This window comes from Lissotriton helveticus, chromosome 9 (assembly GCF_964261635.1).
Source record: "Lissotriton helveticus chromosome 9, aLisHel1.1, whole genome shotgun sequence".
In the NCBI taxonomy this organism is placed as follows: Eukaryota; Metazoa; Chordata; class Amphibia; order Caudata; family Salamandridae; genus Lissotriton; species Lissotriton helveticus.
This window is the reverse complement of record NC_136070.1, coordinates 1,075,426,528-1,075,444,602: the sequence shown is the minus strand read 5'-3', so window position 1 is coordinate 1,075,444,602 and position 18,075 is coordinate 1,075,426,528. Positions and strand designations below refer to the sequence as shown.

General features: G+C 43.0%; 1 protein-coding gene across 1 annotated transcript in view; it reads right to left on the bottom strand.

Annotated features, from left to right (window-relative positions):
- The window catches only part of LOC144782219 (calpain-1 catalytic subunit-like), a 194,453-nt gene that overhangs the window by 25,806 nt on the left and 150,572 nt on the right, over positions 1–18,075 (bottom strand). Inside the window, exon 16 of the mRNA XM_078661454.1 lies at positions 4,266–4,330. Within this exon, the coding sequence (XP_078517580.1) occupies positions 4,266–4,330 (65 nt within the window). The remainder of the gene's footprint in view (positions 1–4,265; positions 4,331–18,075) is intronic.

Here is an 18,075-nt window from a genome sequence, read left to right as displayed (position 1 = left end):
CCCACCTCAATTGAGGCGTCTACCTGGTAGAGCTCACTAAAATAGGTTAGCCAACTATCGAGTTAAATATATTCGCTTTCGCCCTCCAGGCGCATAAAACAGGGGCTCGTCTCTTCGCCACCATTCCCAACACAATACGGATCTTTAAATTTGTAAATGCACAACTCAGTAAGTGGAGCCCTCTGAACCTTTGATTAATAGAAATCTTAGGACATATATGGAACAAGATACTGAATACAGCACACACAACACAGTGCGGTCAGCTAAATCATGTCTTCTTAATTGATACATTCTATTGTCTATTATGTGGATATCCAGTCATCAGAAAGAAACAGTATTTTCCCTGCCATCGGCGTAGTCGGTAAGCATAATTAGTGCGTGCCAGGTCACTGAGACCTCTATAGGGAGGGAGCAGTATCTTAATACTTCTACCTTATGCCAGTTCTAGAGGTGCCACAAGGATATAATGTAGGTGAGCAGAAACAGTTCCTTTTTGGAGGGGGTTGGGGATATTTGATACAGGGCAGAGATAGCTAAAAGGCGCAAATGCACCTAAAACATGAAGGGGGAGATTTACTAAGATTTTGTGCCGTGTTTGCATCACAAAAGTGGTGCAAATTGGCCCAAAATCTTTTTTCCCAATTTATTTTCCAGCGCTACACTTGTTATGCGCTGGAAATAACGGAAAAGTAATTCCAAGCAGCGCTATGCGCTGCTTGGTAGTACTTTGCGCCATGGGGGCGTACCAAGGATGGTGCATGGGCATCCTCTTGCAACCACCCAAGGGTTCTCATGCTAAACTCAATTTACTAAATAAAGTAGATTGGGTTTAGCGTGAGAAAACTGCACTCTTTTCAAGTAGGCGCAAGGAAGGAGAAATGCTTTCATTTCTCCTTCCTTTTCCGACTTTGCATACGTGCTGCACTTTACAGCACACATACAAAGTGAGAAAATGGGTAAAGTGAGTCTGTGCATGGTATTTTGTACTGGAAGGGTTCCTTCCAGTACAAAACCTGTGCTAGACTCATGGAGACACCCTTGAACCATGGCCTAAAGGTGTCTCTGTGGTGTACAGCAGCTGATTTCAGCGCCGGCGCTAGTGAGAGGGGAGGAGAGTGCCTTATTTTAGTAAATAGGGCGCTCTCCTCCTCTCTCCTTTTCACGCAGCGCAGCATTTGCAGCTGCTGTAGTGCGCTACGTGAAAAAATAGTAAATCTGCCCCAAAGTGTTGTACAATGTATAAGTTGAGCCGGTGGTTGCAGGTGGGGCCCACGAACATTCATTGTTGAAGACCATCACTTATTTTTCCTCATCAGACATTTTCCATGAGCAAAAGAAGGTGAAACAGACAAAGGGGAAAAACGGTGATAAAGGCAGAAAGCGGCACAAAAAGAACCTGTAAGAGTGGGATAGAGAGGGAGTGTCTTGTGTTGGATGAAAGAGACATGAGGTGAAGTCAAGACTACAATGCCTTAGTTTTCAGCAACCTGGATTAAATCGGATACAGACACGTCAGCTCCTCCGAGAGAGATTGATTCTCCCGCCACCGATCACACTTGGATCGGAGCCCCGATCCCGCCTGACGGGACTTCCTTTTTCCCTCATTCACGCTTGGATCGAAACCCTGATCCCACACGACGGGACATCGATTACCTACCCTGATTCACCCATCGAAACGCCTTTGACCACACAGTGCAATCCTAGGCGCAACATACAGTGTGGTTCATCTAAACTACAGCCAGCCCAAAGTAGAACCAAACACCATAATTCAGCTGGAACCATATTGTTTCTTCGACTCACTGTATATATTCATGCACCAGTCACCTTGCGCCGTTTATGCTGATCACATTGTCACTTGCAGTGCCACCGTGTATATCACTTGCACTATTTGAGCACCAAGTACAATTAGGGTTGTATTATTTGTTTGATTACAGTGCTGATACAACTGTAACTTGTCCATTTCTTGTTTTGGATAATTATGATGCCATGAGCACATTTATAACTACGAAAGATTCTCCTTATTTCCTTTCTGATAATGTTTATAACATATCCTTTGTAACTGTCTTAAAATAATACCAGTTGGGATACCATATGTTTATATTATATTAGTTTTCAGCAAGCCCGGCGTTAGGCAGTGGCGGCCAAGGGCTTCTGAGAAATTCTTGGCATCAGTACTTATTATTTGACTAATGAAGCACTGGTGTTGGACATAGACATTGTGTGTGTCATTTGTGTTGGTCATGTGTGGCTTATCGTATATTAAAGAACTGTACATTAATCTCACTGTAATTTGGGATACAATGTAGGCATCCATTGTTTTGAAGTTCGCCTTTCCGTACGTATGAGCTGTGTAGCTGCATGAGACATATGAAATGAGGAAATGTTTGTTTTAATTTGAATATAGTGATTCTTCGAGGTCCATTGTGTGTAATGATGAATGTGTTAAACTCAAAATACCACGTGTAGTTCGCCAACTTTAGTTTACAGTGCACTTGATTTGTGTATGTATATTCAATTTATGCCCCTAAAATTACACTGGAATCTGGACATGAACTTTTGTTTTTTTTAGATTTTGGTGCATAGTTATATCAATATGGAGGTTACTTCTCGTTATTGTGTCAGTGATTATTACTAAAAAGAAATAAATCCACATTTCTAACTTAGTTCAAGTTTACGGCCTCTCCGCGGAAAAATAATTTAGTTGAAATTCAGTGCAAAAAAGAACATAGAGGGGCTAATTAGGATGACGGAGGCTTTCGGACTGACATCCCTGGTTTGACTTCCGACCGCAGTCGGAATTCAAACCGGACGGTCAATCTGCCAGACTTCGGAAAGGCTCAAGGAGCCCATCGGCTAGTCAGAAGGACCACATAATCCCGTGAGGCGTTTCTGCCTTCGGGATTATGATTTTTTAGAACAACAGTGGTCCCATGCATTCAGGAATACATAAAGCAATAAATATAGATGGAATCAAATCTATATTTGAAACAACATGTCCAGCCGGACAGAGGTCTTTCTGGTTTATTCAATAAACAAATGATCCATATAGAGAGAATACCTTCCACAATTTCACCAGTGTGGTGCACAAGCCTGTGCCCAACACTAATGGATCAGATACAGAAGGTAAGTTTAAAAACATAGAAGGGCTTTTTAAGGCAAACAAACGTTTTCTGTTTTAAATCCAATTGTACAGAAGTGTCATCAGAGCACCATTACATTACATAGAAATCAAGTTTTGTATAGGGTGCTAGACAGGTCGACGGCGTTTCGGTCCCCCCATTAAATCATGGGGACCATCATCAGGACATTCAATAATTGCCTTTACGTTATTTAGCCTCTAATTGCCAGGGCAATGTGCTGGTTATAGATTGACAGGGAGGGGTAGCCTGTATTTTCATGATCGCAGCCCGGAATCAGGCGCGATTTCCCGCGTTACAATAACGTAATCCCACGGGGCCAGGGAAGTACCGGGTTAGTCGGTCTGTCAGTCTGTTCCCTGGCGTGGATTATAATGGCACTTTCCGAGAGCAAATCCATGTCGGCCTTTCTGACATGGATTTGCAGTCGGAAGTCCCTTTGGAGACCCCTAGCGGGTCCCCTTGCCCACTAGCCCTCAGTTTGGGGGCACCTACAATGCCCCCTGTAAATCCCTGCACCATATGGTAGACTGCCATTTCTCTATCTTGTGCTACGGCGGTTTATGGCCGCAGCACATGCTCCCATAGAGAAATGGGAGTATATGGTTGCATCGTCATTGCGGTGTCAGGACCGACGACCGAAGGTCAATCGGTCCAGAGACTGCAACGGACTTCGTAATCATGCCCAAAGTTTTAACAAGTAGATCTTTTCATGCATGACATAGTTCCTTAATTAAGATACTTTAAACTATTGCAAGATACTAGAGTATGCCTTCGTTTCCTGCCCACTGGACCATATATGAAAAGGCAGAGCAAGGTGATGCAGGAATAGAGAAAAATAGAAAACAAGACGTAGGTAGGTTATTTGGAAAGATATCAGTGACATCAACAAACTTAGGGTGGTAGGACATTGAAGCAAAAGACAAGAACAACAGATCCAGTGGGTAATGTATGCAGAGGTCACAACTCAAAAACATTTAAGGAAATACAATGGGGCAGAGACAAAAGAGAGATAAAAGCAAAGATTAGGCACAAGCAAACATGTTCGGTACGGATTCCCTACGACAGAAGAACATCATGAAGCCCCCCTGACAACATCATTGACAGAGGACATAGATAGAAAGATACATCCATGAGAGACACTAGGCTCCTGCAGCTCTCCAAGTCAAAACCCTCCGAGTCCTGGAGGGAACCTGAAGAAGGAAAACAAAAGAGAAGTGAGTAACTCTCACAGCCGGGTAACTTACAAAGCTCACATATTTCTTGAAAATATATGTCTATTTTTAGTTCAACTATTCAAAATAATTGCATAAATTGACTTGGTGGAGCCAGGCCCTTTTAAAATATACTATTGTAGAAAACCTAAATTACCACTGACATTAAAATATCTAAAAGGATCTTGCAAAAGACCAAACGAGATTGCTAACCAATTTACAACATATCAGAGTAACAATTACATACTCAGCACTGCACATCTGGAAAATTCATCGCATATTTGGCCGAGGGTGATCTAATGTAACGAGAACACCCTTTGGAAACACTCCCTCAGCAATGAAAGTGAAGGTAAAAGAAATAAGTAAACCGGAATCCAGCTACTCCATATGCAGAAAGGCAAGCTCCCTTGCCAGACTGCAAATATAAGAAAATCTGTGTTTTTGTGCCTCAAGGAAAAATGTCTACATATGTGGCTTTGACTACATAATTGAAGCCACCCTATTATTACTAGCTTAAACCTTGCCTAACCTGCCGTGAGGGGAACGGCCAACGCAATTTCTAAACTTACCCCTGCATAGCTCCAGAACCGCGCCGTGAGGGAAACGGCCAGCGCTCATACCGCCATCCACCGCCATCCACCCGGTGCAGCAGCAGCTGGGGAACTACATCACCCAGCTGCCCCGGGGGTGGACGCGGCGGGCGTGACGTCAGACACGCGCCAGGAGGCGCTTCATTAGCAGGGAGCGCCGAAGCGCTCAGGTGACACTTAAACCTTGCCTAACCTGCCGTGAGGGGAACGGCCAACGCGATTTCTAAACTTACCCCTGCATAGCTCCAGAACCGCGCCGTGAGGGAAACGGCCAGCGCTCATACCGCCATCCACCGCCATCCACCCGGTGCAGCAGCAGCTGGGGAACTACATCACCCAGCTGCCCCGGGGGTGGACGCGGCGGGCGTGACGTCGGACACGCGCCAGGAGGCGCTTCATTAGCAGGGAGCGCCGAAGCGCTCAGGTGACACTTAAACCTTGCCTAACCTGCCGTGAGGGGAACGGCCAACGCGATTTCTAAACTTACCCCTGCATAGCTCCAGAACCGCGCCGTGAGGGAAACGGCCAGCGCTCATACCGCCATCCACCGCCATCCACCCGGTGCAGCAGCAGCTGGGGAACTACATCACCCAGCTGCCCCGGGGGTGGACGCGGCGGGCGTGACGTCGGACACGCGCCAGGAGGCGCTTCATTAGCAGGGAGCGCCGAAGCGCTCAGGTGACACTTAAACCTTGCCTAACCTGCCGTGAGGGAAACGGCCAACGCGATTTCTAAACTTACCCCTGCATAGCTCCAGAACCGCGCCGTGAGGGAAACGGCCAGCGCTCATACCGCCATCCACCGCCATCCACCCGGTGCAGCAGCAGCTGGGGAACTACATCACCCAGATGCCCCGGGGGTGGACGCGGCGGGCGTGACGTCGGACACGCGCCAGGAGGCGCTTCATTAGCAGGGAGCGCCGAAGCGCTCAGGTGACACTTAAACCTTGCCTAACCTGCCGTGAGGGGAACGGCCAACGCGATTTCTAAACTTACACCTGCATAGCTCCAGAACCGCGCCGTGAGGGAAACGGCCAGCGCTCATACCGCCATCCACCGCCATCCACCCGGTGCAGCAGCAGCTGGGGAACTACATCACCCAGCTGCCCCGGGGGTGGACGCGGCGGGCGTGACGTCGGACACGCGCCAGGAGGCGCTTCATTAGCAGGGAGCACCGAAGCGCTCAGGTGACACTTAAACCTTGCCTAACCTGCCGTGAGGGGAACGGCCAACGCGATTTCTAAACTTACCCCTGCATAGCTCCAGAACCGCGCCGTGAGGGAAACGGCCAGCGCTCATACCGCCATCCACCGCCATCCACCCGGTGCAGCAGCAGCTGGGGAACTACATCACCCAGCTGCCCCGGGGGTGGACGCGGCGGGCGTGACGTCGGACACGCGCCAGGAGGCGCTTCATTAGCAGGGAACGCCTCTCGCACCCGCGAGTCGCGCGCGGGAGGGCCCCGGGAGAAGCCCGGGCCCTCTGTGGCCCTCCGGGGACCGAGGAGGCCGGGACAGGGCCATCCCCCTGAGACCCTGCCTAGCTGTCATCTACCAAGGTAAACATCAAATGCTATTTCCATCTTTTGCACTTGCAAGCCGTTACTTTTCCATCAGCAATATTGCCTATAGCTTAAAATAACTCTGCGAAGATGAATAAATGTCGAAACACTCCCGTGACCACAAGATCTGCAACTAGATTGAAAGACGTCACCAATAGCCCTCTTCCCACAATAACCGCCATAGACTTAATGCTACAAAAAACGATCAATGTAGTGGCGGATGCTATTCAGGACTCCGAAAGACGCCTCTCACTTACCCCAGATCTATGTTTCCCGGACCTCTCTTTACACACCACTGGTAACATTAACATTCTGGACAATACTATAAACTCCCAGGAGTCCATCCTAACGTTGTCATTCACAGGGCTCCCTAGTCCTCAAACAAGAAACAACACACAAACAGCTTTGCCTATATCCTCTACAGGCAACAGTAGGAACAACAGCTTTGCGCTACCTGGTGAAAATGGCAGTAACACCCATCTGTCACCTATAGCCCACCTACACCCAGTAGCCCCCTCCCCGGGTGGTTTGACATCCACAACGACGAAACCTGTTACCAAAGTCAGTCGCTTGATAAAGAGCAAAACCAGGCCTATTGGCACACGAGGTACATTTAAGTCATCCATAGCCAAAAAACAAAAATCTCACCTCAAGGCTAAACATCTTAGCTTAGCTAAAGACATCTGGTCTACCTTTAGACTGGCTAAACCTGCCCCAGAAACAGCGACCTTATGTCCCTTTATAAGCAGTCAAGACCCAGATCTGATCTTGAATAAAGAGCCGACAGTACCCACAAATATGCCTATACATACCACAGTCAGGGCTGATCACACAATGATAAATACAAAATCACTTCTGAGTGATCTTGAAAGCCTAATTAAGTCCCTCCTCTTACCCATCAGCGAGAGAGTCCTTAATATTGAGAACGCTTTAGGGAAGTTTGAAAGGGCCCAAAATGATGCAACATCTACCTTGCTTAAAACACTGAAGGTATCACAACCAATTTCTACCTTCACACCAGCCAGTAACTCCCTCGCTTTGACTAGTAATAAAAACTTTAGGGGAAAAAAAGCCATCGCTACCCCTACCTCTGCTAGTAAGCGAAACCTGTCAACATGTCAGGAAAAGACCCCTCCAATTATCCCAGCGACAATTCAAGATAGAGGTACTAACGTATCCCACCCAGTGGCTGCCATACCAAGCGGCGCTCAAACCTCACCTGACGCTGAGATAGAAGATTGTGAATGGGCCGCTGAAAGCTCCCCGATTAAAATAGTTACTACCCAGGTAGAACAAACGAGACCAACTAAAAACCTCAAACAGGGTATACCTATAAAACAATCGGGTGTTACCCTGACAAAATCGAAGGTAGCTAAAAGACCACTTCATGTTAACCTCCCGCCTGAATCTAGCCCGTACACCATTGTAATGATTGGTGTACCTAAATTGGTGGGGGACAGGGTAGAATCTCATGGGGACCTAAAAAACAAGGTGAGCCATTGGCTCACAACCCATAGACCGATCCCTAAACATATTAACGGCCATATTGCACAGGTAAGAAGAGTAGATTGGGTGGGAAACAGATTTAAATCGACCGAGGGCGACTGTATCGTGGTAACCTTTGGGGACAGTCGTGCTGCCAGTTTTATAAGTAGCTGGAAAAGTGGTGTGACAAACAGTTTGATTCGTACCATGGCCTTCAGTTATTTTTACCCAAATAACCTTGGTCATTATCCAACACAAGTACAGCCAACTTATGGACAGGAAGGGTTGCTTGAGCCAATAGTTGATAACCAACCTAGGCCCCATACTTTGCCTATTGGTCCACATACCCGAATAAACTTCACTGACTATAGGCATGAACACTCATGGCTGAGTAGGCCTAGTAGCCATCCTAGTAGATACCAGGAGAGAAGTGAGTTTTTTACTCGCCCCCAACAGCAGCTCTATTCATACCCCTATTACCCAGATACACAATATGGGGTACCCATTTCTAATAGATTTGATGCTCTTTACGACACTGATTATTTAGATGAGATCGATTGACAAATCGTATCTCTATCTTCTTACTCTATTTCTACTGAGCCCCCAACTAAGGTAGCTCCCCTTTATAGAGTACCAAGCATTAGTCTAGAGTGCATAAATGTTTCCTTTCCAGAGGCCAGCGAAGCGCCTATGGCAGCTCCCATAGTACAATCTCACGAAAACACACTGATTGTGAATGGGTGTAGTCACTCATGTCCCTCAAACCAAACCCAATGCATAGTGCCCAGTGGAGTAAAGAATTCTTTAACCACCAGCAATGTAACGCAAGCACACTTAATAACGGATCATGAGGTTCAAGTAATCTCTTTATCCACGGATAAGGCTCAGATAGCAGGCTCGGGCCTCATTGAACAACATTCCATACATCTTTTATCCTGGAACATAGCCGGTTTAGCCGTTAAGGTTAACGATCCAGCGTGGTTAGCCTATGTAAAAAATTATACAATCTTATGCTTTCAAGAAACCTGGTCAGTAGATGAAAATGTACACATTGAGGGCTTTCAAAGTTTCTTCTTACCAGCAGCCCCATCAAACAGTGGAAGATCTAAAGGGGGCCTGGCAACTTATATAAGCCTTGCACTTAGCTGCCAGGTCTCAAACAGAGCATTGGACAACAGACACATTCAAACCTTAGTGCTCAGGAATGGTAAAAAGGCACTGACCCTTATTAATTTCTACAATGCTGTGTCATCAAATAAGGAGTGTAACATTCTTAATTTACAAAACTTTTTACAAGCAAAAGCGGATAGTCTACCTCGAAGTATCATCATCGCCGGAGACTTTAACGCTTACCCCTGTGGCAACCCTGAAACGACACCTATTGGCCTCTTAGGCTGCAACAATAGGTCTGGCTTTCACTTCGATCATTCACCTCGAGGCACCTGTATTAACAATTTAATTGATGGTAGGAATCTAACCGTCGCAATGACCACACTGGAGGACTCACACATTTTTAATGTCCCTACGTACAAAGGCTACGGTAAAGGCTCCTACATAGATCACATGTTTCTTTCAAGGGATCTTGTCGATTTAGCCACTGACTTTGAAATTCAAACAAGCATCTTCAGCGACCATAATCCTTTGTCGATCAGGATTGGAGGAGGCCTTTTTGAACTTAGGAAGCCCCGACCTGATCATGGCGTTCTAAAACCTATCAATGGAAATCGTCGTCTGAAGTGGTCAAAGGTTAACAGTGACTCCTTGTACAGTTCAATCAATACTAGTTGTGGTAGTGACCTAGACCTTTGTGTTTCTCCATCCACTTTGCCCGAAGCGACTCTGATTGCCTTTGCTGCTGTTGTTGACAAAATTGGCCAATTGTTATCTGTACCAACAAAGGGTCATCATGAACACCAACCAGGGTGGTTTGATCAAGTTTGTTCAAAGGCCGGACGAGATTTAAAAAAAGCACTTAAGGCTACCCCAAGAGACCCTGTCCTTATAAAGTCTCTGCGATCTAACTACAAGACAGTCCTGGCAGCCCGGAAAAAAGAAGTAAAAGTCGGTGTTTGGGAGAAGCTATGCGATCCTGCAATTCTGGGCAATAGCTCCAAGTTTTGGAGTATTGTAAATAAACCTATGTTCGACGTCCCCATTAACTCTATGGTTGGGACTAACATACCCGAGGAAGAGTGGATATCACACTATAGTACAATTTTTAAAAGTGATAAACCACAAGCAGACTCTGTTTTTAAATCCTCTGATGAAAATGTGTTGTGCTTCACAGTGGGGGAGGTAGTAAAGGGGATTCAAGGATTAACTTGCAACAAAGCACCTGGCCCTGATGGTATACCACCCGATCTATTTAAATCAAACATCCTTTTATGGGCACCAGTTATTACTGCAGTCGTAAATGCCGGAATTTTGGCTGGTTGCCCAAAAGCTTGGGGGTCTTCGACCATCGTCCCTGTTTTCAAGAAGGGTGATCGTGGCAGTGTCACATGCTACAGACCCATATCCCTGATTAACTCAGTTACAAAGGTGGTGGGGGGTATCATCCTAAATAGATTAACAGCTTGGGCCAACGATAATAATATACTGTCACCAATACAATATGGGTTCAGACCAGGTCACTCTACGATAACCCAATGTCTGAATCTATATCTAATAAACAGTAAATACACTGTAGCAAGAAAAGGGACGATCCATATGGCCTTTATGGATTTATCGTCCGCGTTTGACTGCGTAGACAGAGGCAGGCTTTGAGAGGTCCTGCTAAAAATGGGGGTGGAACAAAACCTGGTCAACCTCCTCGTTGACCTCCACTCGGACACAAGAGCAAACGTCCGTTACACCCATGATATGAAGGTAACAAGGGATTTTAGTATAACTCGAGGTGTCAGGCAAGGGTGCATCCTCGCCCCTTTTCTTTTTAATCTCTACATTAACGAGCTGGAGGAGTACTTATTAAAAACTGGTACAGACTTTCCTTATATTGGCAAGAAGGGCATACCTGTCCTATTATATGCGGACGACGCCGTTTTAATATCCAGAACGGCGCTCGGACTTCAAATCTTGTTAGACTCTTTTAATAACTTCATGAACTCCCGTGGCCTGAGTATTAATAACTCGAAATCCTTTACAATGATGACAGGCGTAACTCCAAAAAAAATATACCCTCACTTTGTAAATGGGGACAAAATACCCACCACCAAGACCTTCTCGTACCTTGGGGTCCTTTTCGATCATAAATTAACCTGGGCACCAGCAATACAAAAGAAAAAGGGTGAGGTAGTGCGGGCCAATGCAGCAATACTGGACTTCTCAAGAAAAATGGGCAACAGTCCGGTGGCTGCCGTCTTGAAGCTATATCAAGCCAAAAGCACTGCAATCGCACGTTATGGAAGTGAAATATGGGGATCAGAATCACTAGGCGCCCTTGAAGTTACTGAGAATAACTTCCTAAAACAGGTCCTAAGGCTACCTAGGGGCACAGCCAACTTCCCAGTACATGAGGAACTTGGCATCCCATATCTAAGCGATAAGCTGGCCGTGAATCCTTTGCTATGCTGGCTGAATAGCTGGCTAAACACAGCCATACCTCTTACCAGAAATATCCTTCAAGAGGCATTAGTGTGGGATGGTAGACTCAAGATCCCATGGTTAAAATATGTAAAAATGTGGCTTTTTGAACTAGGCCGACCAGATTTATTTCTGTCCCCCGAAACAATAACTAAAACTGATGTAACCTTTGTTAGGAACACTTTTATGTTGTCCAGGTGCATGGCGCGGGAGGAAAATGAATACAAGAAAAGTAGTGTGAGACAGTATGTTTTAACTAAAACCTGTTTACACATGGAACCTTACCTGGTTTGGCCCATGTCTGGTTATGACCGTTTTTTACTAACAAGGTTCCGATTTAATACGTTCCATCTTTTATTAGCTGTACCAAGTGGAGCACATAGAGGACAAGTGTTGCCAGCTTGCGGCTGCGACAATAAGTCTCCGCAAGATCTGGCACACTTTTTATTTTTTTGTCAGTTTTATATACTCCCCCGAAATTTGTTTTTAAAACCTTTACTTAAACATCTGAACTTTGTACAATTCAGACCTGCACTCTGTCACCTCCAAATGCCAAATAGTGAATGTACTATGTTTGTATGTAGTTTTTTAAAACTCGCAGTTAAACATAGAAAAAGCATGGAAGGGTAACTAATTTTGCTGCTGAATGCACTCTTATTTCCACTGTATTTTTATCTTTTTTAACCATATTATTGTTTTTATGCTTGTGAATGTCTAGTTGTAATACCACTCTTCCTATTTTTATCTTTACTGTATGGATTAACTTTTATGAAATGCTCTTTTATGATTGTTATATGCAAACAATCGAATAAAGATATTCTATTCTATTCTACTAGCTTCTTGTCTCTGCACCACTCAAGGCGAAGTGAACACAAAGAAGGCATCTAGCCTTTCACATAACCTAGTGTTCTGGAACAAGAAGTGGTCAGCAGCCAATGAAGTCGGTACCAGGGCAAACAACGTCACGTTATAAGAGCCGCCAGAGGCCTTTGGGTTGTTTTTATTGAATGGGCTAGAATAAACCCAACTGTGTTCATTGTTATCGTATAATGGGGAACTGTACATGATGCTGTAAAACATGGAGATCAGAAAACTACAGAAGATTGCTTTCAAGGAAGTGCAATTATGTATAGTTGGCCAGATGAAGAGGTACCATATTCCAAAATGTCTGCAGATAATCGGATACTGCTACTTTCAGCCGCTGCAGGGTAAGGCCCAGTGGCACCATCTGTAAAACATTTGACAGGACCGAGATTTCTGAAAATATATGTCTAATTTTAGTTCAAACTATTCAAAATAATTGCATAAATTGACTTGGTGGAGCCAGGCCCTTTTCAAATATACTATTGTAGGAAACCTAAATTACCAACTGACATTAAAATATCTAAAACGATCTAGCAAAATACCAAAAGAGATTGCTAACCAATTTACAACATATCAGAGTAACAATTACATATCTCAGCACTGAACATCTGTAAAATTCATAGCATATTTGGCCGAGGGTGATCTAATGTAACGAGAACACCCTTTGGAAACATGCAAATAACATGTTACTCAAATAAGTATGCCTTTCTTTCAGACAGTCGGGAACTGACTTAAAATGGATCAAATGTAAGCCATTACTAAGAAAGATAGGCAACAATCAACCGAGTAACCTGTGAGGGTTAGACACCCTTTATTTCCCATATTTTACTACATTTAATGATGATTTTTAAAGAGTTCTATACCTAACTCATGCTAACCTATGCATAGAAGGAGTAGAGTTCTATCTCTGTGGAGGGAGGTTCTGCAGTAATGGAGATAGTGTGATGGATGACTGGTTGACTGGTTGTATTTATTTTGAGTTATTAAGGGGAACTATGGGGAAGATGTTCAACACAGATTTCCATTTGCTCTATGTAACATGCTGTTATAAGAAGGATAGCTTTTAGTGAATGCACAAGAATCACTGATGATGTCATACATGAACTTATCATTGATGTCATCAATGATGTCATTTGAGATAATGAAGTCATTTGTGATGTCCTCGGTTATATCACCTGTGAGATAATGGGTAGCATAAGACGGTTGTGTTACTTGTGGTTATCATAACTGGAAATCACTGGCAAATTTAATAGGTGTTTAACTTATGCATTGTAGGCATAACGTGACTTTAACTGAGATTTTAAGTTAAGACCTTTTCAGTACATAGTGATTGAGAATAATTGTCAGATGAAGAATTAAGCTTATGCTGAATTAATGATCCTGATGTTTGCACAAAACAGAGATCATTCGTGTCAGGGGAAGAAGGGGCGAAAAGGGAGTTAGAGGGCTTTATAATTTGAAGCTTCATTGTAGACCGTGCGTTGGAGTCGCTCCATGCACTATACTGGAGCGCAGAGGTACTGCTGGCAAAATATCCGGAACCAGTCTGGCGCCTGATGAGGATTCGAAGATAAGGAATCTGCGGCTAGATCCTGTCCCTACCAGATAAGGCATTACCAAAGGTAAGTAACTTGTCCATTAATTCATATGAAGGATTTTATATGCTAACTATTTTAAATTTTATGAATATTTATACTTGTTAAAGGTTTCGTTAAAAAAATGATATAATACATTTTATTTCAGATTGTGAAGTTGACTGGGATTTGCTCCAGGTATTTTATTAAATTAAGTGTAGAAATTGATTTTTAGTTGATGAATGTATTAATCATACAAACATTTTAATTAGAAAATAATACATTTCACGTTGAAATAGTATTAACATTTAAAAATATTTGTTTATGTATTTAATTTTTGTTTTTGGTTCTGATGCCCATTACAGGAAGAGGTATTAATTTGATAAAAAATATATTTGTATTTATACATTTTAATCAGTACAGTTTAAAAATGTATGTTTTTGGTTTGTGGGCTTTATGTGTGAGTTTGAGGATTTTTTTAATCCAAATAGTTTTTTGATTACTTTAAAGTTTTTTTTAAATAAGTCAGGTGCATTTTTGAAAAGTATTTTAGTGTTTTAAACTTTTAACATACTTTAAAGATTTTTATGTTTTAACATTTTTTAAATTTCATTTTTAAATAATTTTTAATGGCTAATTAGTTTGTTATTGTTTTCTTGTTTGGGTGCAGTATATCTACACCCTAGATATATGCACTTTCCAAATGCTTGTTGGACTGGAGTGAGAAAAGTAAATAAGACTCCACCTTGGCACTTTTAACAGTGTTTCTTAGGCTGGAGCTAGATTAAATCTGACCCCACCTCAACAGTGTATGCAATTTTCCCAAACTTTAAAAAAATGGAGTTAGATTGGTAAATCTTTCCTCCCTCCCACAATACATGAGCATTTCCCAATGTTTCTTACACTGGCGTTAGAAACTGAACCTGTCTCCAATGTATGCACTTTCTCCCAACATTTGCTTAACCACAGTTATAATAGTAGATTTGACCCTAACAATGTATACATTTTCCTCAACATTTGTTAGATTGGAGTGAGAATAGTCAATTGGACACCCAAAATGTAAGCATTTTCCACAACATTTGGACGATTGTAGTAAGGGTAGTCTATTGAAACTGTTTTTTATTTGTCTATATTTTAATCTTAGAAGATTGGAGTTAGGTTACTATATTTTTACATCCTACTGGACTTTTTTAAAGTTAGATATTTGAGGGTAGTAAAAAAATATATTTTCTAAAATTGAAGTATCATTTTTTAACTATTTCAATTTGTATTTTTTTATTTGCTAGTTTTACGTAAATTAGTATTTTGTTTGTTTTATAAAATCTATTGAATATAAAATATATTGTGATGTTAAACATTATTAATTGTAAATTGTAAGTTTTATTTCATCAAATCGATACAATTATATTTGTATTTACAAATTATATTTCTATAAAAAATGTATTTTAATGCATACATTGATGTTTTAATTTTTAGACTAATTGTTAGATGTATTTTTAAAATATGTATTTTTATGAATATTTGTAATTAAGAAAACATATTTAGACTATGTATTTTATAAAGGTATTGAATTTTTTAGAAATTGGTAAATACATTTAAATAGTTATATGTACCGATGCAATGTCAATATTTTGGTACATAATAGTTATGTAGTCAACAGTCTTGTACTGCAAATTATATGCATGTAAAGTTGATATTTTGACAAATGAAATTTTCGTACCCCAATATTTTTGTGCGTTGATATTTCTCCATACAACTAGGAGTATGCATCTAATGAAGGGTATACTACTGGTGTCTGTTTCGTATTAAATCCAATTACAAATATTTGGAAAGAAAATCACAAACAAACCATACAGAGTTATTCAAAGAAAAGATGTGTAATGCTAGTTTAGGCTCAAAACAAATTCCCACATTCCTTCCAACAAAAACTGCTCCACAAAACCACTAAAATTACTTTTCATCAGCACAAGTCAACTAATTTTCCACAACGGCACTCAGCCCTTAACATCTAGGGCAAACAAAGTCTTTTCCACACCTCCAAGCCAGCGGGGAAAATGATAAGAAGAGCCAGCTCCTGAGGAAAGGTGACCTGGAGACCTGAGCTTTAATGTGAAATCTAAAAAAAAATTGAGAGTTTGCTGAACCAAAAACCATCAGACAATTCTGATGATTCAGGTTTGAGAATATTAAATGTGCTCAGTACAAAACAATGCATATAACTAAAGAGAAAATGTATTGCTGCAACATGCTGTGCTGGCATAAACGTACATCTGAAACCTCAAACCTTTTTCATTCATCCACTGTGAGAGAGGCAGAAGTGAAGCCACATCAGGTACACAGACATAATTCATGTTAACAGATCTTGTCAATGGGAGATTTATTGGCTTTGTCAATGTTTTTTTTATCCATGCTGTTCAGCAGTGTGACCGCTGTGTAGCAAGTAAATAAAAAAATGTGCTGTGACATAGTCAGCTTTGGACGTCTCATAGTGCTTTTTTAAAAAACTTTCAACCATGCTGCCACTTGCTGGAGAACATGGCTTAGAAAACCTTGCAAAGTCAAAAAATAAAGCTATTTGGCTTTGTCAATGTTTTTTTCATGTAGTAAGAGCAGCACGGTTGTTGTGCAACATGGCTGAAAGTAAATGAAAAAAGAAGTGCAATAACGGGGTCACCACTGACCGCGTAACAGCGTTTTTTTCATTCAATCATGCTGCACAATAGCTGTGCTGACGCACAACATGGCTTATAAAACAATGCACAAAGCCAATAGACCTCATATAGGAAAGACCTATTTGCTTTGCCAATGTTTGTTTTCTTTCATTGTAGTGAGCAGGGACAGTGGACAGACTTTGGTTCACTAAATGTGGTAAAGCAGTTCCCCAGTTCAAACTGGTTCAAGTATAGCTCCCCTCCCGCGTTTTGTCTGTCGGAATGCAGTGCAACTGTAGCCCTGGAACTCAGCAGAAAGGAAGGAGAAAAACAAGACTGCTCTGGTGGGAGGCTCTGAGCACTTTCTCCCTCACTTACTACTGACCAACCCCATCCAATCCTCTCCCCTACCTTACCTCCATGCAAAGCTAACACAGGCTTGCATTAGAGCTGAAACAAATCCTACTGACAGTTCACCCCATTAAAGAAGCTCCTTAATTTCATCAGATGTGAAAAGCAACCTGGATAGATTTGTATTTGCTTCTATGACACCGTTAGTGCCCCATAGCTATATCCTGAATACCAACACTATGTGGCCGATTTCGACCGAATCGGACATTGCCAGCCGGATTCCATTCCGACCGAGCCATTCCGATGAGCTCGGTAGGAATGGAATCCGACTCGGATTTCCGATGGCCTACGACGGGCTCCGAGAGCCCGTCTGCCATCCGGAAATCCTCCAGTACTCCCCCGGTCGCCTCTTTACGACCGAGGAAGTACGATGGCAGCTTTTCACTGCCTTTTCGTGTCGGTCTGTCCGGTACGAAAAGGCAGTCGGAAGCTGTCTCTGGGGGCCCCCAGCAGGGCCCCCATGGGTGTGAGGCCACCGGATGGCAGCCTGGGGGGCACCTACGGTGCCCCTCCGTTGATCCCCGCACCCGGTGGCAGGCACCTTGGGGTGCCGGCCACAGGGTTCAGGGATGAACAGCACCCCTACCTTCAGCAATGCAAGCATGCTTTCCGACCGGAAAGCATGCTTGCATTGTCAGGTATACGAATGCAACCGAACCCTGTTCGGTCGAATCGTACTTGCAGGGCTGTGACCGCCGACAACAGGTCGGTCGGTCACAGCTCCTGCTCGATGTCGGACGGACTCAGGCCCGTCCGACAACGGAATAGGCCCCTATATGGTGTTTTCCAGCCTAAATGGAAAACTCAGGGAAAGGTCGGCATCAATTGAAAAAACTGTAAATTTCCCTGCTCCCTCTCCCTTTAACATCACAATTCTCCTAAGCCTCCACATTTGATCACCCAATTATTATATTGCACATAAGTAGTTAGGAGGTTATCACAAGTGGATTATATGCCAAAAATGTAGCATGAAATAAAACCATTTTACATGCAAGTGCCACTTTACT